Source organism: Propithecus coquereli, unplaced genomic scaffold (genome assembly GCF_000956105.1).
Source record: "Propithecus coquereli isolate 6110/MARCELLA unplaced genomic scaffold, Pcoq_1.0 Scaffold30, whole genome shotgun sequence".
Lineage (NCBI taxonomy): Eukaryota > Metazoa > Chordata > Mammalia > Primates > Indriidae > Propithecus > Propithecus coquereli.
In genome coordinates, this window is record NW_012148619.1 from 5,323,159 (window position 1) to 5,350,372 (window position 27,214).

A 27,214-nucleotide genomic window follows, 5' to 3' on the forward strand; every position below is an offset into this window, starting at 1 on the left:
AAGTTAATCAGTTATTTAGAATATGTTTCACCTATATTTCTATAAAAAACAAAAACAAAAAAATTACTGGCTAGATTATGAGCCAAAAAAGGTACAGGATTTGATCAATTATATTGAATATTAGCTTTTTAAAAAACAATCATCTGTGGGTTTTTTTTTTTTTTTCCAAATATTGCTTACAAACCACAGGGTGACCAATTATAATGATTCTTAGTTTAGCATAGTAGGAAGAAGTGAGAAAATGAAACAGAAACCCGTGTGGTTAATAAAAGGTCTCTGATCAGCACCAATGGTAAATTGTGGTAACGATTAGAAACTAAAGTTATTCAAAGGAAAGGTTTCACTTGACATTAAGTAAGTTTTTTATTTCCTTCCCCTCCAACTCCCAATAAGACCCAATGAGAAAGAGAAAGAGAAGGAGAGATACAGAGAGTTCATAAACATGATTCATACTACTGTACTTCTTTCTTCCCTGGTCACAATATTTGTTTTCACTGGGGGATCACCTTGCTTAGTTTGTATGGTAATAGAAATGATACCTTAGATGTGGTTATCAGAATAGAAATTTGGGGGGAAAAGTGCCACACAGAGGGAAAAAACATATCTTTCATTAAAAATATAAATGCAACTTAAAAGAAAATGATAAGCATGGTATCCTCATGATACTAAACTTTATCCCTCTAAAAGTTTTAAGCAATATTATGGTAAATTACTCGGTATTCTACCAGAAAAAGTGAAACAATGTTTGAACAATTACAGTGTTGAGTTCCATTTCAATGGTTTCTTTTGAGAACTAAAGCAAATTAGCTCAAGGATCACTATTTCTACACTCTCGCTCTTTTGGCTTTAAGTGGCTTTTGAAGGGAGTATCCCAGATGAGAAACTTCTAACACTCCTGCAGAGATGACCTGCTTGAAGAACTGGCTGCCTGATTAACTATTAACTGCTCTCAATAGGATTAGATAATTAAGGACATTGATGACCATTAATTAGGAGGAGGGCACATTAATTTGTCACTGGATAGGGCCCTTACAATGATTTATAGGTTAGTGCTACTTGCAAATGTGAAGGGAAAGAGAAAAAGAGAGAACCATTAAGTTACCTTATCAAGTGGCCAGCTTAAAGAGGGCAAAGGGTCAAAAAAGGGCCAAAGTGGTCACTTAAGGGTGAAGTCCCAAACACCAAAGCAGTGCCAAGCCACATTGACCATCCTTCGGTGATGAAGTTAAAAATATGCTAATTTATTGGTGGCAATTCTCTCTTTTTAATGGTTTCAAGCAGTTAAGACAAGTGGCCTGCTTAAGAGCTTTTCATTTGAAAAGAGATTAAACAAAATGGTTTGTCAAGGCTGCTTGGCTGTTTTATGTCTTTGTTAAAAAAAATTGCACCGACTATACTGATAACTATCACATCACCCGAAAGCCATTGCTCTCTGAGCATTTACTTCGTTAATAAATACATCAATTCTAATTGCTTAATAGTTCTCTGTTCATTTGCTCTTTAGCAAGATTAAGTTGAAATAAATCTTTTGTACTACTACTTTCTGTCACCATTGCTTGCATAAAGGCTACAAAAAAAGTTTAAGTGTTGTAGGAAATTTACTTAAAGACACCAGTGTAAATTATACTCTGTTCAATTCTGCATGGAAAGCAAAAGGTAATTTCAATAATAGTAAAGAAAAATGCTTTTAAAATGTAGATAAGAATCCTCTTAGCCATACACAATTGTGGTAGCATTCACATTCCACACACAAGTAAGCATAGCTCATTAACATTTAATTAAATATGCTTTTGAAAGCCTTGGAAATATGCACGTCATATTTATCATGTAAGTTTAGAGCTAACTTTTAATAGACATTTAAAACAAAATCATTTTTACTATACTCTGATGATACACCACTAAGTAAAAGAAAGTCTAAAAAATTATTCTGTTACACCAAAAAAACTTTAAAATATTTAGCATGAAACATGTCCTAAGCATTTCATTAAAGTAAAAAAAAGGCAGGGAGAGGGAGATACTATTTACCTCAAGACTGTAAACTAAAACATAAAAATTCTCTTACCTCAATGGTGAATAGCTTCCTTTTTAATTTAAAAGCTAAGTCTTTGACATCTGATTCATCACAAATCAAGTTATTAAGCCGAGGAATCTGCCGTATATGAATCAAACCTTGTGGAAAGGAAATTAAAAGGAAAAAATTTACAAACGCTGTCATCAGATGCATAAATTAAAGAGTCTTACAGCAGAATCCTGTAAATTTACACACAAGCATCCTCCCCTTTTAAAACTGGAGCTTACTACCAGGAGCAATGAAGCAAATGGTGTGATTATACTCAAGTAATCAAGCAGAATAAGATAAACAGAAATCCTTGTGCGAGGAAAACTAATTGCACTTTGGTACAGAAGTACAGATGTAAAGAGGGATCTTAATACTTGTCAAAACTACAGCCGGTTTGTGGGTGATTTTCTCTTGTATTTACAGTAAGCAAATATGGCTATCACCTTGCATGCTGCCCACGGCACCACTGAGTGATCTTTATTTTATTAAATGCACCAGTAAGCAGCCAGCAAAACAAGGCTTATGGGTTACTGATAACCAGTGAAGCACTCATGAAAAATATTTCATTCTGTACCTTATTAATGATTTGAACAAACCACTGAAGAAAACTACATTTCAGAGCACACTCTAGGACCAAACATTAACCCTTATGCCACCCAAAGACATTCATTTCTATGGCACGTTAGATCTTTATGTAGCTGTTACAAGCTTTCCAACAGTGCTAGGTAAACCGTGAGCTTTGGCCTCTTCTCAGTAGAAATACTTGCTAATTTTTTCTGACAAGGGCACTGGATGGCTTTTGTGCAGTCTAATGTAGTTTCTGACTAAACTAGGGGTCATTTCCCACAGATGAAGACATAGAAGGTTCTTCAGTGTATCTTTCTGCCTGACTCAGCTCATATTTAAAAATCACCCTCCCAAGGACACTGATCCCTAAAAATGGTGCGAAAAGGAAAGTTCCCTATTTTAAAAAAATAGATAAATCGTGTTTACAGATTCTTTACTGCTTCTCTAGTACAGGTTTTTGTGTGTGTGTTTGAATGCTTAGTAATGTATGCATTAGTTTTAACTTAAAAAGGTAAAACTCCAGGTGTTTCCCTTTAGAAACAGCCTTTTCAAAAATAATTCACTAAAATATTTGACAATTTTTTAAAGTTAAAAAATGTAAAAGGTATTATTAAGATGACAGCTTTAGCTACAAATTAAAAATATCTCACACATAGCTATTTAGTAAAATATATTTTATTAGAAGTAGGTACACCATACTTTTATTTGCACCTTTCTCATTTTAACCTTACATGTACTTGTTTAGCCACCTATTAAATCAGAAGTCTTACAGAATGAATGAATGATTTCATCGAGTCCTTCTTAAAAGAAAGTTTACTAGTCATTACAATCACTTATTACTCTGTGGGGAATAATTTATCAATTCAAAGATTTCAGCACAAAGAATCATAGCCTTTCAACCTTTAAAATTTTTTAATCAAAATAATTTTTTTAGAATATGAAATATAATTTTATTAAATTCACAAGCTTATGATACTTATACATGATATTCAATATGTAATTTATTAAAGTAAGATTTAACTTGAATTGTCTTAAAAGTAAATGGAAATAATAAATTAAAAAAATAGTTAAATCTTAACAGATCTTTTCCTATCATAATGAAAATAATATATTAAATGAGGCATATATAGAGTTAACCTGGGCATATACCATATGCACACTTATGCAAGTAAATAATAATGAAGCAAACTATTTTACAGTAGCTTTTGTTCACAGCTTATATTATTATTTTTTTAAACGCTGTATGATGACTCTTCAAAGCACTGGCTGAATATCATATAAAATATCTTATAATCTTTAATACTTCTTTTGTAGACTTTAATATGTAAACCAACAAAAAACCTGCCACAGTCTCAGATAATCACAGTCTTACACAATTTTTTAGCAGGGTTCAAATAAGCTCATCAGTCTTCAGAGGTTTCCATGGAAGTATAGTAGTTCCACAATAATAACATCAATAATTTATGTATGTTCAGAATAAATAAACAGGTAAAAATCTGTTATTCACCACATTCTATATTTAGTTTAGACCTAAGATACTAAGACCTAACTATTAAACCTTTACTATTCAAATGGTTCTATGTAAGAATTTCTATATTAAAAATCTTCAAATTAACCAAATGACTAAAGTATTATCCAAAGCAAAAAAAAAGTAAGTAAAAGTCTGATGAATTTGCCTCTGTTTATATCAGGGTGGCAATATTTTAAAATTTGTTCATAACTCTAACAACAAAATGACTAAACAGAGAAAAGTCCAAATGTAATCAAAGATATTCACTTTCTGAAAATGTGACTGAATGTGAACTAGGAATTTTAAAATACAATTCAGTATGTATCTTATCACACAACTAAGCTTTGTAAAGTATAAATTGCTATACAAAGCTGTTATTATTAGAATTAACATGATATTTATTTCAAACACAGCTAACAAGTATGACTGATTTCATGGCAACTTTAAGCCACTGGGACAACAAAATGTACATATGACTTAGCCATGCCTTAGTACTTGGATTTGACTTCCATCAGTTATCATGGTCTGTAGTCTTAATGAAGTTTGAGGATAAACTGTTGAGGAAGATTGGCCAGAAATGGAAAACATTTAACAGGTATATTATAAAATAAAATTCATACTAATTGACAGCAGATATTCTGACAGGACAGGGTGCTTCCAGAAGCTAGGATATGCTCTTCTCATTATAGAGGTGCTGCTTACCATGATAATCTTTATATAAAGGGTTGGTTTCTCTCTCAGAACCGATAAATGATTCCAGACCAACTACTGTATCTGACAAATTTGTAACACGAGCAATAATTGCTTTATTCTGCAAAACATGAAAACAAAAGTCATGTTAAATGTTATGTTTAAAAATATAACATCTATATAATGTCCCACCTCAATGACAAATTGTAGTATAGACTATCGACAAAGAGAAATACGTAAAAAATTAAAGCTAGTACAGGCTGAAAATTGGAAGAAAATACGCTCTCAATTGAAAATTCCGACCCATGTAGGTACGCTATTTTAATTTGAAGAGAAAGTTGAAGGGAAATCATAACTTGGTAGAAGACATTAATTGATTAGTTTTGGTGGAAAACATAAATGCATTATTTTCTACTTATCTTAAGGAGCAAGGCTATCTTTATTCTCATACATTATAATTTTTTTGAATTACTTTGCCCATTGCATATTGGAAAATCTGGCAGACAGCAGGACTCAGAAACAGTAGATAGTACAGTATAAAGTAAGGCAAGGGTCTCATTGTCGTCTGTCAGCTGGGACTAGGTCCCAGCCCTATAACAGCTGAGGTCCTCTGTGACATATTAGAAACATGGAAGGGTCCAGCTAAGAGACTGCAACATGGCTAGCTCTGGAGTCTTCTGTTTTCTCCTTCCAGATGCTGCTATTTGGCTCTGGGATAACAATAAAGGCAAAGAAAAGATGGTGATGACTAATACTTAGACCAGGAGCCTACCTTTTTTTCCCCCAAAGCAACCCAAGATAAACTGAAATATACTGCTAAATACATCTTAAGAAATGTCACATTTCGCTAGATTAAAATAACATATTAATATGTTTCCAAATACAGTATGCCCAGTTATTAAGTAGCACGAGTTTTAAAATGCTCAGAATTTATTTCATGGATATAAAAATATAATAATCAAATAACCCGGTAGGTTTTCAAAAATTATTTTATTTAATGGAAATTCCTTTTAGCCCCTGACAGAGTGATAGACTAGAAAACTGTGATTGTATGCTATTATACCTTACAAAATTTTTTGCTCTGAAGATTTAGATAAATTGAAAATATTGTTTGTAAAATTTTGTAATTTTGAAACTCCTGTTTTATATACTGGTAATACCCACCAGTTTAAAATTAATCTTTGAAGAAAAGATGGGAAATGTCAAATGGTCCAGAAAATTTACAGTCTGACACTATGTCCCCTGTTAGAGAAGAGGCCAAATATAATCAAAGATTTTCGTTTCTTAAAATATGATTGACTACTGAGGTTACTAGTATTCCTCTAGTTTTTAAATCCCCTTACAAAGATTACATAAGAATGAAAAATAAAAGAGGACTGGTCAATGTTACCTGACTCGGTATGAAATACATAGTAGCCTGTGACCAAACATTCTGTTGGAATGACTAGTTAACTCACACCTATGGCAATATTTGAAACTCCTCCATAAATTGGAATGTGTGTTATATAAAGGATGTTTCAGCCTTTGAATCAGTGCTCTTAAAAAGAACCAGTAAAAATAATTATTCTTAATTGTCTTTTAATACTTTCAATCACGTGGGCACAATCAGTATAAAAAAACAGACATAATTTGGAAATGTCTATTTTTTCTAAGGCAATTTTTCATTCAATGGTGAGAAAATAATCCAGATTGATTCCTTACTTTCAGTTCTGTGCCACAGGGGATGGTCCTACTCCAGGAATAACAGGGGCTTCAGGGCCATAAACATGTTCCTCTCAATATTTCTTTAGCCAAAGACCATTATATCAAACTCATCCAGGTTGGGTTTCAGCCAGTTATTCTTCACCCAAACAAAAATGTCTGCCAGACATTCCAACAGCTGGGATACAGTTCACAATGAGTCAACTTGAAAATGATTCATTGTGCTGAGTACTGAACAATGTTGGGGTGGGGGTGGGGTGTGGCTGGGCTGGTAGTAAAGGGTGAGAACAAGTGGGAGATGAAGAATAACCATGTGGTTTCCCCATTAAGAAGAATCTTGGATAACAACCAGCAGGCTCTTATCATTTCATTTTTAGGATAAACTCAACTGGGAAGAGTACTCCTGTCATGGACCCTCAGATGAACAAGCACTTATAAAGACTACTGATAATATTTCTTAATCAAAAGGTCAGATTTCCTTTTATCTATAAATAAAAGACTAAGCCTTTGTATCTAAATATCTGAATGCAAAACAATAAAGTCAATTTTTTGTTAGAACTCAAGTATTCAAGATTTCAGTGTTACCAACTAGAGCTTTCTCAATTATATGAATAATACAAATTGTAAGGTTTAAAGATGAGATTAATTTCCATTCTAGTAGTATATAAGCAAGGTAATCTATATTTAAATAGTCAACCTGACATTTGTTTATTTCAAAGAGAGTTTCCTACCTTCATCTAATCTTAAAATTTATTAATAAACCATTTTACAGTGTGTAATTTTATCAACTTTATAGGTCTTTTTAAGGTAATTTGTGTGAAATTTAAAAAAGTCAATTACCCACTTTGAAGAGTAAATCTAATGAATTTCAAATATAAAAGTTATATACAGCCTGGAGTTCAAAATTTCTCAGAAACTCGTTCATGTATTTCATTTTTTATATTTCCAAGTACCATAGGTTTACATCACAATTATTAACTGCAAACTAAATTCCATTTTAAAAACTTATATGAAGTATTAGAACAAGAATAAACTTTTAATCATACTGTTACCATAAAATATTTACACAACAGTGACCTTCCTGCTTTTCTGCACAGCTATTTTGCAAATAGTTTATATAATGTGGCAAACTAGATTAACTGTGAAAGTTATACAGACATCTGAAAAATATCTATAGAATAAAGAGCAATGTAGATTATATAAGAATAACATCTAAGTTTCTGAGATAACTTTTATTTTTACTATAAACTCATTCAATCTTCTAGTTTTTTGTAGAAGCATAAAAGGTATTTGGGCATATAAATACACCTTTTTTTTTTTAAAGTTAAAAAAAGTGTTACAGATTGCTTCTGCATCTCCAAGATCCATAAAGAATATGGTCTACTGATGTAATCTTACCTTAAAACCATTCTTGTAAAAAGGTCTCTCAAATTATAATGTTAATCCTAAATGGTCCTTTAGGTAAAGGTAGGTGAATTTACTTAAAAGAATTTAAAATTAACAGCTTAAAAAAATCCTTAACAGCATAATAATCACACTTCACTTTAGGAGGAACACACTATGGATAACAAATTATCATAATATAACCAGCAGTGTTCAGAAAGCTTGAGCATAATGATCTGAGAAGAGGTTTTGAAACTGGAACATCCACATTCTCAACCTAACAGATTCTAAATGTTTTTATGTTATTAGTTAAGATGTGAAACCTCTTTCGTCTTCAGCATATAGTTGGAAAAGGAGGAGTAGAGGTATTTGTGCATCAGTTACTTAAATTTGAACATAATTTTGTGTTAATTTTGAAGTTGTTACATTACAGTTTCAAATAAGGAATGTTTGAATAAGGACATTCAGGATTCACCAAAATCATAAATTAATGGTTATAGTGCATGTGTGGCACCATGACATTACCCAAGTACGTACAATGATATTGCCACCCTTCCTCCTTGCCCATCTGGATATGAAAATCAAGGATGGCTTAAAAATCCTTCTTATACTAGACAAATCTCCCTTCACTCCTGGGTGAAAGTTGTCAGCTCTGGATAGTGGCCAAGACATGACTAGGAGGAAAGCCAGAAGAGAAGAGAGTTGGTGTCCAGGAGTTTTAAGAGTCTGCTGGCAGTCTCAAATAGCATTGTATTAAGTTACATAAAAGGCTCTTAAAACTTTCTGTTGCAATGTAATTTCTTAATTAATCATTTAAATTTAAAATATGTCAAATGCTGTTGCAAATAAACAGGCAAATCAGATTGTCCAGTCTTCTACCTTTGTAGTTCAATTTTAATTTCACAAAAAACTTCTGAGTTTTTGTTTTGATTGTTCCCTGTTTGGTTTCATAGAATGTTTCCTGTTTGCATTTATAGAATGATAACATGTTTTTTTATTAGGATACCCCAAATCCATTAAATGGATTTTAAATTAGGGAAGACTAATTTAATGCTACTTTTTAATTAAAAGCTCATAAAGCCATAAAGCCAAAACTATGAATTTTGTCAAGAGATAAAAATTCACTGCCTTATAAAGTTGCCACAATTTTCTAATAAAAATAGTTCAGATAACTAGTTAGAGTTACTAAGTAACAATCAGAATGCCTCAAACCCTGAATATTTCCTTATTTTCTTGGACTTAATTACCCCAACAATATAAAACATGCAATATGTACCAATACAAAATATATTTAGAGAGAAGATTTTTAACAAGAGGATTAAGAATTAATTAACCAATAACTTAATTATCAAGAAGCTTGAAAGGAATAAACCAATTGACATAACGCATTTATACAATGCCTCAAATAAGAATAATTTCTTGGGTTACTCAACTTATACTATTTAAGAAAGATAGCAAACACAATATGAAAGGAAAGCTCTCATTTGAGTATGACATAAATAGCAGATTTGGGACTATGATAGCATGAAAGCACTATTAAGTTAATGCTAAAGACTTAAAAGAATATTTAAGTTACTTTATATTTGACCTTAGTACATGATATAATGTATGCATCTGTCGGGAGTGGGGGGTAGGTGGGGAGGAATATTTCCACAAGAAAAGCAAGTATGTTACATTCAACAGCTTAATTTATAATAACATTTTCTAAAAAATGATATGCACAGAAGCATGAATATACTTATAACATTTCTTTAGTATGTAATCCAAAAAAAAAAAAACTAGATCAAAGGATAAATCTAGGGATATTTAAAAAGGTATTTATTTTTCTATGCTTGTTAAGTTCTTCCAAGACTGTGAAATAACAAAATTATTTATATTAAGCTTGTAACTTTCTATAAACTTGCTTTACTTTCCCCAGAATTGTTGCTTGTTTCTGTAGATTAGATTTTTATTTCATTAAAAAATATTTGACAGTGGGGAAATAATTCTGTTCATAACTATGAGTTTAAGAAAGACTGATTTTATTAGATAGAATTATATTAATGCATAATTATAATAAATTAATGAAAGCATTAGATTAAATCTTTCCAGATTTAACTTTACTGAAAGTCACAGTTAATTTTAGAATACAGAGGAACTTGTGCAAATTAAAAAAATTCTAAACATAACGTACTTTCTTGGTAGCATCATGTACTGATATTCACATAGGGAAATCATAAGGCAAATATATTTTGGTTCTTTTTCCTAAAGCTTAAAACATACCCACAAAGTGGCTAATGGCAAACATACTTAACCTCAATGGTGAAAGAAATTGCTAAGCAAGATGTCAAATTTTACTAGGAATATGTAATGGAGCCATATCTTTTTGTGTTTTCTACCTGATCAAACAGTTGTTATTCTAAATTTTGGTATGAAAATGTTCATTCTTTATAATTAAGACTTATTTTATTTTTAGAACACATGATTTTATTTTCAGAAATATTGTTTAAATTCATGCTGGCCTCAAATACTACATACTTCGTAGAATATCTATTTATATCAGTTTTGCTTCTTTTTCGGTAGGTTATTCTATAAAACATTAAAAAAAACCCTACATATTCTGAAATCTCTCAGAAATGGGATGAAAAAATACTGTAATGAATAGGCTGGAAATAATAATGGTAATAATATTCAAAATTAATTTTAGGCACGTTTCATAACTCTACATCATCTAGTTTCACATTATGGAAACTACTCAGAGAAATTTGTGATTAAAAATGTTTTATGGGTAACTTCCTAAATCAGAAATCTTTTCTTACTACTTTATATTTGAAACCCTTAAGATGCAATTCACAGATGTCCAAAAGCTCATGCCCTGCCTGGAAAAACAATTGCTAATATCCAAATATCAAACAGAGCATCCAGCTGATGTTTGTGATGCAGTGGCAGGTTAAAGATACTAAAGTTTAAAATCAGCTTAGAATAATCCCATATTGAGTATAAAATTATAGCCTGTCATCAGGAACAGGCTGACAGAGCCAGGTCCAGATGGGAGACTGGCTGGGAAAAAGGCTGAGGCAGGTGGGAAAATGATGGGAACCTGAAGGAAGACAGGACTACTCCCTCTGCTGGCAAGGTCCTCACCTGCTTGAATTTTTAACAAATGACTAGCTTTTCTTTAATTATTTAACATATAACCAATAAATTATGTAAGGTGTCCCCTTTTCAGTCTGCTGTTCTATGTTTGCACATTTTCAAACCCATGGTATCTTATTTTCACCGGATTAATTTGTCAGAGATATAAGGATCCAATGTTTCACCAGGAGGTCCAATCCTATTTATCTTTTAATTTAACTACATCATAAGCATAAGCAAATACATTGCTTTTATAATATAAAGTCTTTGAAAATTAAAAATGCCTTTGAATTATGTTTGTTAATATATATAATTTTTTGAACAAAAAGAATTCTTGGGCTAGAGACTTCACAGTCTCTTTCTCAGGCTCTGCATAATGCCCTGTAATGAAATAATATAGAAATGAACCATATAAATCAACTATACAGGGAACAAGGAAACAGCATGTCACAGCAAAACAGCATAGATGTACAGCGCCAAACCTATCTGATAATCTAATGATCTGAGTTTACAGATATTATGTACTAATATGTAAGGAATTAAGAACTAATGTTTACACAAAAAATTTGTTAAATTTTATAGAAAAATTATTCAATATTTGATTTTCAATGTAAGTTAATAGCTGCAGCAAAAACATTTAGTAAAAATCTGTTCTAAGATTTTGGCCTACAACCAGAAGCTCCCAGAACAGGAGGGATCAGCTTTTTCACCCACTGTTCTCATCTGAATCCTGGCTTAAAAGCTATTCCAGCTCCCAGCTTTCCAGAAGGCTCCATCCCAGGAATCCTTGCCTGCCATTTGGTTTGCTGATTTTAATCTCTCAGGACTTTCTTACAGTGGCTCTACTATGCTGAACTGGCACTTGCTTCTAGAAGTGAGTTATTATTAAACCTGTAGGTCAATTGTGGCACTAACAACTCTTTGGAAGCTTTCAGCCACAGTGTACAATTTGCTAGTCTAATTAAATATTAATTCTAAGTGTTACATTTTGTGGCTAAGAGCTTTTATTTTCCATCATCAGCCTGGAAGAGAAAGAGGTTACAAGGATAATTTAATCTCTTCCTTGTCCTTCCCCACATTAAAGATTAACTGCATAGGGTGTGAAAACATTATTAAAGAAGCAAGAACTCTTTATATAGTAATAATAATGTAATTAATAGCAAAGGGCTAAAACATAACATAAGGACATAATATCTGACCTGGTACTTAAACAGTTTTAAATTATAATTGGTTACAAGCACATTTGGTCTCAAGAAATAAGTATCATTCTTTGTTGAAGACAGCAATCTTTCTTTAAGGAAAGGTATGCATCCACGTATATAAACAGAAATAATTCAAAAGTCACACTTCCTCACAGGTATTTTTCAGATAGCTTGTAACACCAAAGATAAAAAGCTTAGTGATTTTATTTGCAAAATAAATGCAAAATTAAATAAAGTTGTACTTCTTTTCTGTGCACAAAGAGTGATGTAGAAGATTGTCTATAATGAAAATAATGTAAAAGGTCCTTTCCCCATTTTTCTCCTACTATGTTCAAGTAGACTGAACACACAGGTTCCTCCCCCTTCTGCTCCCAGAACAGTTGTGTCCATGCTTGGACACTGGGCATTATAAAGACTATGCAGTCCAGCAGCCAAAGATTCCATATGCCCAAACAGATGACTCAATCTCCATACCGTGATGAGACATTTCACTATTTATATCATTGATACATTTGAAAAGTTTGGCCCTAAATAGTCCTGTAGCTAGTAATCACTACCACTACAGGAACTATAGAATGAATAACAGTTGGAACTGTAACATCGCAAAGTTATTTTAGAGAAAGCCAAAAAAATTTTAAAACCACAATTATTACTATTTTCACTGCTTACTGAATATGCTTTGGTTAGGTTAAGTATAATAAAAGGTTTCTAAATGGTACTTTTTTCTTTTAAAGATGAACATAAATCTTAATCACAATTTAAAATATATCCTGCTTTTATTTAAGATGCATATTAACGCTAAGACAAAATGATACATATACTGCTACTAATGCTCTGCATAGACAGAAACTTATAATTTGGAGTTTGTGTGAAAAGTTTCAATCATCCTTGATCAAAAAAGGAAATTAAATATATATGTATAATGCATACAAACTATGATTTGATTTAAAAACTAACCAGATACCAGTATGTTCAATCTGAAACAGAAGAAAAGAATCTGGAGCAATAAGAACTTATAAATCCTAAGCCTATAGTAGAAGGGTTAGAACACAGTTCTACTATTTGTTATTTTAAAGAAAAATAGATTCTATTTACAATTCACTAAACTTATATGAAATTACTGGAATTTGACAAATATAATACAAAAATAAAATGGGTTTAATATAATTCAGTTCATTTAAAAAATTGCTTCTTTTTAAACTTCTAAATATGTCAATTTTAAAAATAAATTCCAGAGTAGTTAAGAAGATCTGGAAAAATTAAGTTGAGAATATTCTGATTAAGGAAAGAATTCATGAAAAAATGACACCCAGAATATATGGCTTAATTCTTTAGTAACTGATACCCATGATCGAGAGATTAAATCTGTAATTTTCATCATTAAATATGCTTCTTATTAAAGTACATTTAAAAAGACTACTTAATATAGATTAAGTTATATGACTGAAGGTAGTGTTATGCTTTCCTATAATGATACTCACATCAACAGTTACATAAAAAATAAGTTACAAAATTTTACATTTGTAAGCTCAAACAAGTCTGTTTTTTCTTCACCATGCAATTATTTTTAGTTCTTGTTTTAAGAAGAAAAGATTTCACACTGAGAGAAATTCACTAGGCCATTGGAGTCCACATTTTACAATCCCATATTAGTGGTTAGTTCTAAAGTGGTCCATTGCTTGATTTAGAGTTTAGCTGCTAAAGTACTCAGCATGAACAAAAAAGTTTATGGATGTGAAAAGGCTTGTTCTGAATTTCTCTACATAGAAACATACTGTATCACTCATTTCAGTGGGTTCAAAGCTCTAATACATTAATATTGTATCAGATCAATTTGAAAATATATCAATTAAAATAACACACTAAATAAAACCTCATTCAATTTTCAGGAGACATAATAAGGTCCTTTCTTCACGCTTTTTATCAGAAAATGAATTTTCCTTGGTATACGTTAACTAATGCTGGTAATATTTTTCTTCAGTGAGATGGATGGGGAAAAAATCTTCATATCAAATTATTATAAAAAAGGGGTTATATGATAAAAACTGAATAAGGCTATTAACTGACCAAGTGCCAATGATGACAAATTAAAAGATATTTTAAGCTAGTTTCAAAACTGAAATCTGTTCTGAATAAAAGAAAGTTTAAATAATTTACTAACTAACATTCTCTAGGCAAATATATTAAATGCTGGAAATACTTAAAATTATTCTAGAATGAAGAAGTATTATTTCATATTTTATCACCAATAATGTCGAAGAAGTTTTCATTCCTGTGTTATGAGAGTTAAGGAGAAATTCATTAGGTTGTTGCTTATATTTAAAAATTCCTTAAAAGTGTAGATTATGACAGCATGAAGAAAACTTAGCAATAATAAAAAATAAATTTTCTGTTTGAAAGGAAAGCTGTGAGAAATACAGAAAAATAACTTTCCCTATTTTAATTACAATTCTAAGTGTTTCAATGTTTATTTCCTGATAGTTTTAGGTAAAAGTGCTTTTAATCATTTAAAAATACCAATCGAGAACAATCTGTTACAGATTGTGTAAAAAAATGCATAACCTAGGGGAAATTTATTTTCCTTTTACCTTGCTAATAAAATCATAATAAGACACAAAACTAAGTTTTTATTTCCAAAAAGAATAAACATTATTGGTCACCATTTTTCTCAAGTATAAAACTGTCACTGAGAATTGAAAATAAAATTAATTTAAAAGCCACAAAATGTTTTCATAATTTGGAAGTGGATGAAAAATTTTGCTAGTAGTAAGCCAATTCCCATTAATAGAAAAAAAAATTACAGTTTCATATCTTGCTAGGTATAGAAATCAAACAGTATCCTATTGTTAAGTGCTTTAAAGTTACAACTTTGCAAAAAAAAAAAACTCATTAAAAAGTTTTGAAGAGTACAGAAACATTTCTAACAGTAAATGGAGAAAAAGGAGCAGAATGCTCATGTAGCTGAAATATAACCACCTTTAATATTGAAATTTATACTTAAGTTTTTAAAAGTTGAAATAATATTTTTATAATTAAAATAGTATGTTGGAAAAGTTTAAAGATAGAGCTTTAGTTATTTTTCTTAGATGTAACCTTTACGTTTTTTTTCAATCCACAACCTTTACTCGACAACAGAGTTTTGAACAGTTGAGTTGTGAGAATGTGAGCAGCTGCTGTTATTATAACTAAAGGTCTGTCTACTGCTTGAGTCTGAGAGACCACATGTTCGGCTGTCCTCTCATCTTGCCATCCTCACCAATTAACTATTAACATGGAGGGCTGTACACATGCTCTTGGGGGCTCTTTAACAGGCTTCTTGGCGAGTGGAACAACTACACAGCAGGGATCTGGGAACCGAGTAATGCTGGAATATAGGGGAGCCGTCCATAGTTCTGCTCCTTCTAATGACACTTTACTCCATAGTTCAGCATGTAACAAAGTCTGTATTTAACTTAGCCATTTTCACATACATTTTTAGTATAGTGTCTTTGGGCAGATACTAAAACTATATTCTAGCAAGAGATAATATGAGTAATAATACTACTTCACAGGGAAAATTGTTTAAGACTATATATACATATTTTAAGGCATTGATATCTCATGAACAATTTTAGTGTATTTTAAACAGATATTTAGAATTTATTTTTATATATTTGTTTCAAAGTATGCTTGTCATTTTTTCCCTGTGGTTATGGAAATAAACTTTAATTAACTTAAAGGAAATAAAAGATTTCAAGTTCAAAGTTATGAGGCTGAACATAAAATATTTCAAATGCAAATTTAAGAATAATTCTTGTTCACTCTACTTGCAAAAGTCTTATTATAACAATAAGTTAGAATCAGTTTTGAATCTATGTCATTATTTTCCCTGTTTTAACTTTTCCCCCTCTTTGTAATTTCCTTAACTATGTGTTCCTTTCCTACAATAAAATTAAACATGGGAAGCATGCCAAAAGTACAATAAAGGGTAACTAATCATTACTGTACAAGTCTGACAGGATGCTAATAACTAAAGTAAGAACACTGATTGGGTGGTTTACTAATTTAAGAGATAAACATATTTTATATACAGTACTTTTATTCTAGTGTTACTTTATATAATGCATTCCAATAAAAGTACAATTTTATTGTCTATAGATGTTTAATTATAGGACAAAATTTCAAGGATATCAAATACATTTCTATTTTCTACCAGAAACCACTTTACTATCAACTCCCAAGCTCAAGTATCCACATACCCACATATACTATTATACTTTTCTGCTATCTTTTGCATTGCTGAAAAATGTCCATGAAAATAGGAACCTTATTTGGCTTGTTCACTACTGTAAGCCCACTGGTACCTAGAACAGTGCCTACATTATTTGTTGAATGAGTGAATAAGCTAAATTACCCTTAGCCATTCAATCATCATTTAAATCCTGCTGTACAGTCTCCAGATATGACACTGGTCATAGTGGAAAGGAAGTTGATGTACGATGTTAACAGTCCTGTTACAACATGGTGATGCTATTAAGATTTGGATGGCCATCTAGCTTTATCTATACCTGCTGATCTGTCTCAGGCCTGACCTCTGAGAAGATTCTGTCATCGTCTTTTATAAAAAGAGGCAGAAGGCTAAAGATATCTATTGTTTTGATAGACTTGTACACCTTATTTTTTGTAGTCTGATCTCTGTTCAATTTTTCAATTTTGGAGGTCTGTTTAAGTAATAATTGTCTGAAGATGACAATTGCTAACATATATTGAATGCCTACTATGTGCCAGCATTGTGTCAGCAGATGTTATTGATAATCTTCTGACTTCAGTATTTTTTTGCTCCATTTTTACAGATGAAGCTGAGGTTGAGAAAGTTAAGACTTGATTAAGAACATCGAACTGACTAGGTCTATTTGTCTCCAACCCTCCCAGCTCTTTCTATCATTGAATGCTACTTTGTACACACTCTGTTTTTAAATTTTGATTCTATTTCAGCACCTTTATTGAATAAGCAGCACAGCACAGTGGTTAAGAATATGGTAATTGGAGGGGGATTGCTTAGGTCTAAATTCTGCCACTAGGTAGCTGTGTGATTTTGGGAAAAGATAATGACAGTATCAACCATATAGGGTATTGTGAGGATGAAATGAGTTAATAGAAAAGAGTTTAGAACTGCAACTGGACTACAGTAATCGCCATGGAACTCTCTATTAAATAAACTCAGGGTCCCCTGGTTGTGCACATTCATGTTTTTGATTAGCTTTCTAAGCATACTGCTTCCAATTCTTAGTCTCTTTCCTTAGCCTAAAGATTGTGATTTTCCTTGCCAGTCTTTAAAAGTTATGAAAAGTTTATATTATGACTGGTTGGAGCAAACTATTTAGCTTTATATTTTCTCCTAAATATTTTGATATAAAAACAAATACATGGTCAGACATCTTGTTTATAGGGCAAGGGAATAATTTATTTGCTCAACTGATAATACAGCCAAAAGACTACTACTATATGATACGTTTACGTAAGTGTCTAGGGAAGAAAGTATGAAAAATGGGAAAATTTTAGAAGGTTGTATAATTTTTCAAAAGACATTCCCTGTTTTGAGGAACATGTCTTAATTCTTGGTGACATTGTGTAACTTTATAATTATCACCAGAGTCTGACCCTATATTTTGCTATTTCCATTTCAAAATAGTCTCTTGACTGCTATGTTAAAAAGCATAAATTTAAATTATATCTCTTCCACTTATACAAGGGCTTAAGTATATTTGTAAAGTATCAAAATTAAAATGTTGCTTCATGTTCTGACATCTAGCTTACCTCATCATTCAGTCTTTATTTAATCAGTGCTGTAGATAGGCTAACTTGAGGTCACCTGATAGTATCGCTGTTGTTCCCTTAAACAGAGGCTAGAGGAATCACTGTAACAGACAGTCACAGTGGGGTGGGAATTTCTTAAGTATTAATAATAAAGATTATCACCAAAAAAATGGCTTTTGAAAAGTGTTTTCCTTTCCATTTTTTTTTTTTGCATATGTTCCATTGGGATAAATTTTTTAAATGACATACACACATATATTTCATAATTGTTTTTCTTTGCTTTGTAATTATGCAAAAGAAAACATGCTTTCATTTTTTTCATCCTTGTCTGGAATGGGATTTTTTGCTTAATCTTTTACATGTACTAATTTATCAAATATTTTACAATAATTTTCTCTTTAAAAATGCTGAATAACAATGTTGGCCAATAACTTTTTCCCCTAATAGAGAGTGAGTGTCATCAAAGGTAATTAATAATTCAAGACATATAAGGATATAGTGTGATAAGAGGGGAACGAGTTTAAGTTTTAACTCAGATCTGAGCCTGAACACCAGCTTTGAATGTATAATAGACACGAGGCACTGTAGAATCATTTAACTTCAGTTTAACTGTCTTTGTAGTTAACATCACAGCTATCTTGCAGGGTTTTTGTGATGATTAGGGAAGCTATATAATCTAAAAGTGAAGATGGTGGAATTTGAAGCCAGGGGAATACACTTGGCCCTGCCATTTATTAACTGGGTGACTTTGTGAAAACAGAAGTAAAAACTACCTATTTCATAAGGTTGCGGTAAAGATTCAAGGACATAATGCTTTTAAAGTGCTTGGCACATAATATGTACCTATGAACTAGTTGTAGCAGTAGCACAGTTGTAGTAATAGTATGAATAGCAATATTTTCATCAGTATTGGATAGGTCTGTTTCAGGTTTATTTAGTGTCAAAATCAAAAATCTCACTATGTCTAACCAAACTACTATTAAAGTATTAACTTTAAAATAACATCAACAATGAAAACAATACAAGTATGTGTACAATGTCTAAGATGATTAGAGAAAGGAGTTCCTTATGCTACAATTTTTAGTTCATAAGAATAATTTGGGTCCAGACACAATCTGTAAAAAGGCTTTAAAGGAAAACTAAGTTATCCTCTCATATCTATTATAAATAAATAAATTCTACTGGCCAAGGAGTCCAAATTCTACTGGCTAAGGAGTCTTATTTATGCCAACCTTTTCCATCATAGCATCAAAATTTGCTATATATGCTGTATATAATTAGCATAACTATTATAATAAAGATTCAAGTAGTTTCAACAATTAGGTATTAGAAATAATTTTCCAAGTAAGAATCAATATTCATTTAATCAACATTTATTGAATATCTAGAAAAAGCTTGGGTGGTGTGCTAAGAATTCTTAAATCACATTTAATATTATATGATTACCATAAAGCCATATAAAGAAAAGAATAAATATTTGGCCCCATCTTTATGGACACTACAATGTATTAGATATATAAGATTATATGAAATCACATGCTTCAGGCAGACAGTAAGTACTTTAGTAAACAGTGCTAATAACAAAAAGAGAACTAGTGAATGTAAAATATATTAACATACAAATTGAATATTAATTAAAGAAACCAAAAGCTGTTTGAGAAGATGGACTAAAATTGTGTGAAAAATTAAGACAAGAATACATTGATTTATTCGTAAAAGATAAAAACTATAAAATATTTAGAAGAAAACACAGGAATAAGACCTTGGAGAGAGCAAAAACTGGCAAAATCGGGGAGATAAGAGAGAGAAACCACTAACCACTTAAAGAATTGATAAGTAAAACTTTATTAAGATTAAAAACTTTAGTTCTTCAAAAGATATTGATATGAAAATTAAAAAGGCAAGTCATAGACTAGAAGAAAATTATGGCAAAGTTGTACCTAAAATATCAAGGAATTTTTAAAATTGATAATGAAATTACCCAATAAAAAATGGACAAAAGACTTGGACAAAAGAAGAGGTGCAAATGGCCAAAAAGCACATGAAAAGATGGTCAACATCATTAGTTATTGTGGAAATGCAAATTAAAACCACGTGTCATAACATTTCACCACTAGTTAGGGGAAAGTAGTTTTGGAAAGTTCTTACCTGAATCAGATGTGTTGGCATCGTGATGATACAGGCTGAAAGAGAGGTTCGCAGAAGACCACGGAGAAGATAGAGAAACTTGGTAAGGCTATGACTGTTGTCACAGGTTTCTGTACAGCAAACGTCATCTCCCCATAAAGGTGAGCCAAGATTCTGAATTCCTATTCTTAAAATGTTTTTCTGTTTTTTCTAAAGGAAAGTAGGAGGGAAGTAAACATATAAAGTTTTGTTAATCAATAGGATACCTCTTTTATCTGCCAGTTCTTATTTTTATTTATAACATCAGGGATATAATGTCAATAGATGTGTTAAAAAATTTTGCATACTATTAATAACAAGACAATATAAAGGAAATCTTTTAGATTATAAGATTATAAAAATTTACAGAACTGACTTATTACCCATTTTGGACAATCTGAAAAGTATCGCAAGTTTCAAGCTTTATATTGTGTCTAAATTTTAACAGTGACTATTCTATGAATTATGTTTGAGGCACTTAAAATAATATATAACAAATCACAGGTAATAATAGAGAAAATCTAAACTAGAATGCTTGCAACCATTCTCAGTATTAGAAAATTTTGTAAATCTTTCAATAAACTATAAATTGCTCAAGATTTCTTATTTAATTTTATCCTACCTACTGCCTAATCTTTTTTTTGAAAAGAGTTTATAGATGTATAACTTTTTGGTTTTACATTTTATACTTGCCTCTAGTTTTCCTTCTTGAAGCTGTTGTTAACAATAATTCAAGTTCAACATTTTTCATAAAATTTAACAGGGGAATATTTAGATCTTGAGCCTAATGACATTAAGGTCATAATAACAGTGACTGCTATTTCTTGGGGAAAAAACATTTAAAAACCATTAAAGAAGCCCTAGGATGACTGTCAAGAAGTGTTTACACCAGCAGATGTGTTTATAAAAAATTCTACTGTTTGGGCAGTCCTAACCGAACAAATGTTTCGTGAATGCTTTCCTTAAGCATCCAGCAAAATTTCTGGGCTAAAGAAAGAGGCATTAACAAAACTGAAATATGCAAATAATTGAAAAATCTTATTACAATTCTGATGGGAAAAATAAGATTTTTCTCTCTTAAAGTGATGATTTGGGATATGTGCCACTTTAGATGTGATTTCTGATGAAATAAGATCCTCAAATGTATCACCCGATATAGCTATAAAATATCACTAATGAAATTTATTAACCAAATAATTATTATCGAAAACAAAATATCTATTTCCCTGATGTTACCTTTGAAAGTTGAATTTGTGTATTACTTTTCCAAACAAAATGTATTGATAAAGGAAAGAAGAAAAAAATGAATAAAACATTGAAATGTTAGAAGAGGAAAACCTAAGGGAACAGCAGCCAGTAAGATGACAAGAGACTTACAGTCTGTACTACGTAATTAAGTAGATGTATGATTCTGGGCAAGACACATACATTACTTAGGCCTTAGTTTTCTCATCTCTAAAACTAAAAGGATAGAAGAGAATATTGTTCTATGATTCCATACAATTCTTTGAATGCATGAAGGGACACACTGGCCTGGATAAGACTGTAAGAATGAGATTACAGAAAAAGGAATTTAGACTAAGCACATTAGAAAATAACTTCCTGACTCCAAGGACCTGAAACATGATGACACTAGTAAGGCAGCTGGTCTAATTTTTTTTTTTTTTCTGATTGTGTTAAGGTCATGGGAGACGACCACCTAAGACACCCTATGTTATGATCCTTGATGGTCCAAAAAAGTTGTTTTATTTCTAAATTACTTGAATGAAATGAAGTATTGAGGTGTACCAGGACATACATTAGACAAATAAATATATTACTAGTGAATTAGTGTAAGATATTTGTGAAATATGATAGGTTATTCCTTTTTCTTTATTACTTAAAACCTCAGAATTTAAGTAAAACGGCAAGAATTTAAGGTTTATTTTGCCATCTCTAAAATTACCACGCGGTAATTAAGTTAGATTCCTAACAGAGAGAACAATCTAGAAAAAGGGAGAGAGAAACTTATGAAAAACCCGTAGGTATTTGAATGAAACTCAAAGGTAAAAGAGAGCAGAATAATATTGTTTCCCCTGTCAACATTTCAGAAAAGATCTGTTCCCAGTATTGTATCAAAAAGTACCTGCTAAAAGTTTATAACACAAATGCTGTTTAGGCACAAAATCAGAAGAACTACAGAAGTTTAGTGACTGTGACAAATACACTGATACATGTACACAGAAAGAATGAAAATATTAAGACAAAGAATGAATGGTGATATCTCAGTGAGGTAGGTACACAGCACATCAGAAAACAATTGAGCATAATACTTCGACATGAGAAGTGCAGTTATGTTTTTAAAAATATGATTGATGGTAACTGCAAAAACAAAGGCTGAATTACAAATCTGTGTTGTTTGGGACACAATTTCTTTGCTATGCCATATAAGAATGGGGCATACTCTATGGCACAAGATTTAAAACACAAGTGTTTATTGTCAGTTGTACAATAAATAAATTTATTCCTATGAGAACACCTAAAACATTTAATCTGGTATGCTAAGTAAAATCAACATCCAAATTTCATTTTTATCATATATTTCTTAGATATTTGAAAAATCACAACTTAAAAACAAATGAAATTATGATAGAATTTGTAAATGTCTCCACTTCAATTATCTTTACAAATAAGCTACACTACTTTACTTACTATTAGGGTTAATTATAAGGTAGTATGTGATATTCTGTTCATTAGAGTTATTTTTATATGTTGTCTCCAATTAATTCAGTTTATTTGAAAATGCAGTGATAAAAAAAGATGAAAATTTCCTTTTAAAAGTTAGGATTTATTTCAATGTCAGAACATTATTTTAACTCAGGAATATTTTTTGCAGTAGTGCCTGGTAGATGCATTTTTGTGCCTTCTTGAACCCATCGAAAGTTTCTAAGTCAGATGTACAGACTAGGTAATTTAGCAAACAGTACCATGTACTGTATAATTTAAACATATGGAATTTCATTAACTATATTTTAGTTCCAATAAAATTGGAAGTATATTTTTTATAATAACTTATTGGCATATTTTAATTTTTAAATTTAACATTCTTGGTATTCACCATAGAAATGTCTATGTAACCCTATTTAGTCTTTAGAAAAGTCAACAGTTACAGAATATTTGGTTCTGAGAGCTGAACCAGCTCGTTTGTCTATCAATTTTCATGGAAAAAAATATTGTTTCTTGAAGATGGTGTTGTTTTCATACCCAAATAAACAACTAAGAAAAGAAACATTTCATTCCATTCCAATATTCGCTTACTTATTAAGGATTCTTGAATATATCCGTGTGTGTATGTGTGTGTATCCCTTTTGCTGCTGCCTTTGCTTTTTTGGATTCTATAAAATTTCTTACTCTCAGAAGATGTGTCATCATCCTGCAAAAGCAGCAGCTCTGCACACTGTACCATAGGAACTGTTATGACATGCCTGTCTCCATAGTTACCACAGCAAGTGGGGAAAGGTGTCTGTCAAGGACCAATTTACCTCTCCAGACAGGCCAAAAGGTACCAAAGGGAAGATGTGGTACCCATAAATCTTACATAATACCAAAAATGGAACAACAATGAGCAAAATAAAATTGTATTAAATACCAAAGGCCATCACAAAAACTGTGACATACATGAAAAGCCATCTATAAATAAATGTCTGTGCTTTACCACTGCAGTCCCCATCCCCAATCCTCCCGCCCCCACTCCCGCACAGCAGGAGGCAAGCGGCGGGAGACTGGGCGAAGCCCCACCTGTACCCCACAGCCACTGCCCATTGCTCCCATCACCACCCTAGCCCCGCCGCCAGTCAGATCAACGGTAGCATCAGATCCTCATCGAAGCGCCAAACTGTGCATGAGAGGGATCCAGGTTGCAGCGCTCCCCATGAGAATCCACCGCCTGATGATCTGATCAGGAGCCGAGGTGGTGCTGCCCCACCTTTTGTGGCCCCCGCACCCCCGCCTTTATGGAAACCCATCCCTGGTGTCAAAAAGGTTGAGGACTGCTGCTTTACCACACACAATTATTTTCAACCTGCAATTAAACTGGTAATAAAAACAAATCTAAAAATTATTTATTTTGCCAGGGAAAAGTATTGAATATAGTAATAAAGGTTACAAGAAGATTTTAAAATCTATGAATTAAGAGCATATGTAGCTGATAATGCCAAAAATAAGACATTTGGCTTAATACGACTTCTTTGTCTTCAATAAAAATAATGGTGCTCTGAAAATACTTCTGTTAAAATAATACAAATGTAATGCAAATCTTTTAGCAGCAAAAGCAACTAAAATCACCGAGGAAGAATTTTGAAAGGCATGATATTTAGAAATAAAATTTTCCTTATTTTGTTTAAGTTAAACTAACCAGAACATCTTTATTAGTGGGAATTTGGAGGAAGTTTTTAAAATTAGAGCTACAGAGAAATAGTTGTTATAAAATATTTTATTATAGCAAATTAAAATGAATCTTTTATTCAATGAAACAACTCAAAGCATAATGTAGTAAGAAATAAAATCTCAAGATAATTCTTACTCATAAGGTAATTTGAAATTAAGGCCTGAATGACAAAACCAGAAAATTTAGATAGAAAAGTACCAGTCTTGCAGATTTAAAAGTTAATTTTTATAATGCAGCTACTTATTAATCCCAGATGCTACAAATACATATTTAAAAATAATTAATGTTGACAATGCATATGTACATCTTATGTGTCTTCACAGAGAACTTAGCTAAAACTCTAAATACAAACAAGGGCTTCCTGTGATCTGTGCTTGAAAACAGCTTTTTCACTGTTGATTATTCTAAGACTTTCTGGGTCCCCCCCAGAGAATTTGAAAACAACATTATATATGTGATTATAAAAAGCTTTGAAGGTACTCAATACCTGAGGATTGGATCCATCAAATCCTTCCTCATAAATGATGTTCTGGATAAACTGAAGCAGCTTTAGGTAGCCATGGGTCAAAGAACTGTTGGTAAGAAATGTCAAATACATAAATAGGCTTATTATACAGGAAGTACAAAATCTACACTAAAAGATCAAGTAAATAATTAAAAGGTATACACTTATTAGGCTACTTAAATATAAAATAAAATGTCCCCAAATAGTATTAAATAATCCTAAAATATAAAGTCAATACATACAAAGAATAAGTTATAATGCTTTATATTAACTTGCTCAGCATTCTTGACATCATGGGAAGATAAAAATCTGTGGAGACTGAGATGACTTAATTATGTCAGGCTTAGTTACCTCCAAGAAAATTAATGATTTAATGAAGCAACCTAAAAGATGAAGCCACCATAGCTTTTCAGGAGTAATCATACATAATTAACACATAGTTAATGACCTGCTATGCCAAATACACCTGAATCAATGTCCCAATCACCGGAGCTCATTTTCCATCAAAGTTTCAATTTTCTTAGAACAAATTGCTAAAATAATAGTAATTTAAAAACTTGCTCTTTTAAGACACAAGAAGACAGGTGAGTATAATGTCTATTAAATTTACTGTTTATTCACTTCCTTTTAAAAGATAATAATATGTGAATTTAAGAAGATAACCTAAATTACTTCCCACATGAATAATAGCATTAATGTTACTATTTTAAAATATTTTACAAATACTATGAAATATCTCAAAGAAAATTTAGTAAGAATGAGGAAAATCTGCTTTAGATTAACTGGTTACAATTCTGCATAATGGACGATCTGTGTGCGATGGCTGAACATTAAATGCCATGATAATGAGGCTCTGGAGCATAGCTATTCCACAGACGCTGAAGTGCCCAGTGCTGTTAAAGCTGTGGGTGACATTAAAAATACAAAAGTATTTGCTCTACTGCGATCCTAAGTAAAGCAATCACGTAGGCAGAAAAAATGCCCTAAAGAAATAATGAAATATAAATTGAAGTATGCAAGCAATAGTAAAGAACATAAAAAGTTAGGAAATGTAGTGGGCTGCTTAGTGTGCAAAATCTATGGCAGGTGGTTCAGCAAAAACATGTACATCTCTGTAAACATGTTATTGAATAGCTACAGTTAACCTAAAAGTATTTATCTTACAAAAAGAAAGAAGAAACCAAAAGAAAAGAACGCTGTCCTGTACAAAGCAAAGATGGCTCCAGATAATGAAGAATTTGGTAATATGGTTATTTCTTATATAGTTATTTCTCCATTTTCAATGTAAATATAGATTACAGAGACACATTTTTCCACTTTCATAAGTGAGGAAATGTGTCTGCAAATAATATGTGCAAGGGCAAATTTTTGACTATTTCATATTTTCACACACATTTGTCCTGGATAGCTCAACTTTCAGAAGATAGTACTGCTGCTGAAGGCAATAGATTCAATTCCTATCCAGGTCAATTAGTTTGCACAGGGGGTAAAATCTGCTCCAAGTTTCCAGATTATGAAATGAATTCCAGCTGACCATTTAATGAATGTCACTATGGGTTAAAGAAGGCTGGGTCAAGAATATATCCAGTGTATTCTAATCCACCAATAATAATTCTACTTCAAATCATTATTTCACATAATAATAATAGGACAATGCCATATTTGTATTTCTGTGCTTGTCTCATTTCATTTAGCATAATATCCTTCAGTTTCATCCACATTGTCACAAATGACAGGATTTCCTTTTTTTGAAGGCTAAATAATATTCCATTGTGTGTGTGTGTATATACACCACATTTTCTTTATCCATTCATCCACTGATGAATACTTAGGTTGAATCAATATCTTGGTTATGGTGAATAATGCTGCAATAAACATGGGAGTGCAGATATGTCCTCAACATACAGATTTCATTCACAAGCCACATAATAACGTTTCAGTCAACAATGGACCACATATATCATGGAGGTCCTATAAGATTATAATGGAGCTGAAAAATTCCTATCACCTAGTGATGTCACAGCCATTGAAACATTGCAGTGCAACACATCTCTCATGTGTTTGTGGTGATGCTGGTGTACATGAACCTATTGCA

General features: G+C 31.7%; 1 protein-coding gene across 2 annotated transcripts in view; it reads right to left on the reverse strand.

Moving 5' to 3' along the window:
• ELP4 (elongator acetyltransferase complex subunit 4) overlaps positions 1-27,214 on the reverse strand; it is a 297,140-nt gene that overhangs the window by 156,822 nt on the left and 113,104 nt on the right. For both annotated transcript variants that reach the window (XM_012649655.1, XM_012649656.1), the window contains exons 6-9: positions 25,102-25,186; positions 20,171-20,359; positions 4,839-4,947; positions 2,063-2,169 (exon numbers count right to left, since the gene is read on the reverse strand). In XM_012649655.1, coding sequence (XP_012505109.1) covers positions 2,063-2,169; positions 4,839-4,947; positions 20,171-20,359; positions 25,102-25,186 — 490 coding nt within the window. The remainder of the gene's footprint in view (positions 1-2,062; positions 2,170-4,838; positions 4,948-20,170; positions 20,360-25,101; positions 25,187-27,214) is intronic.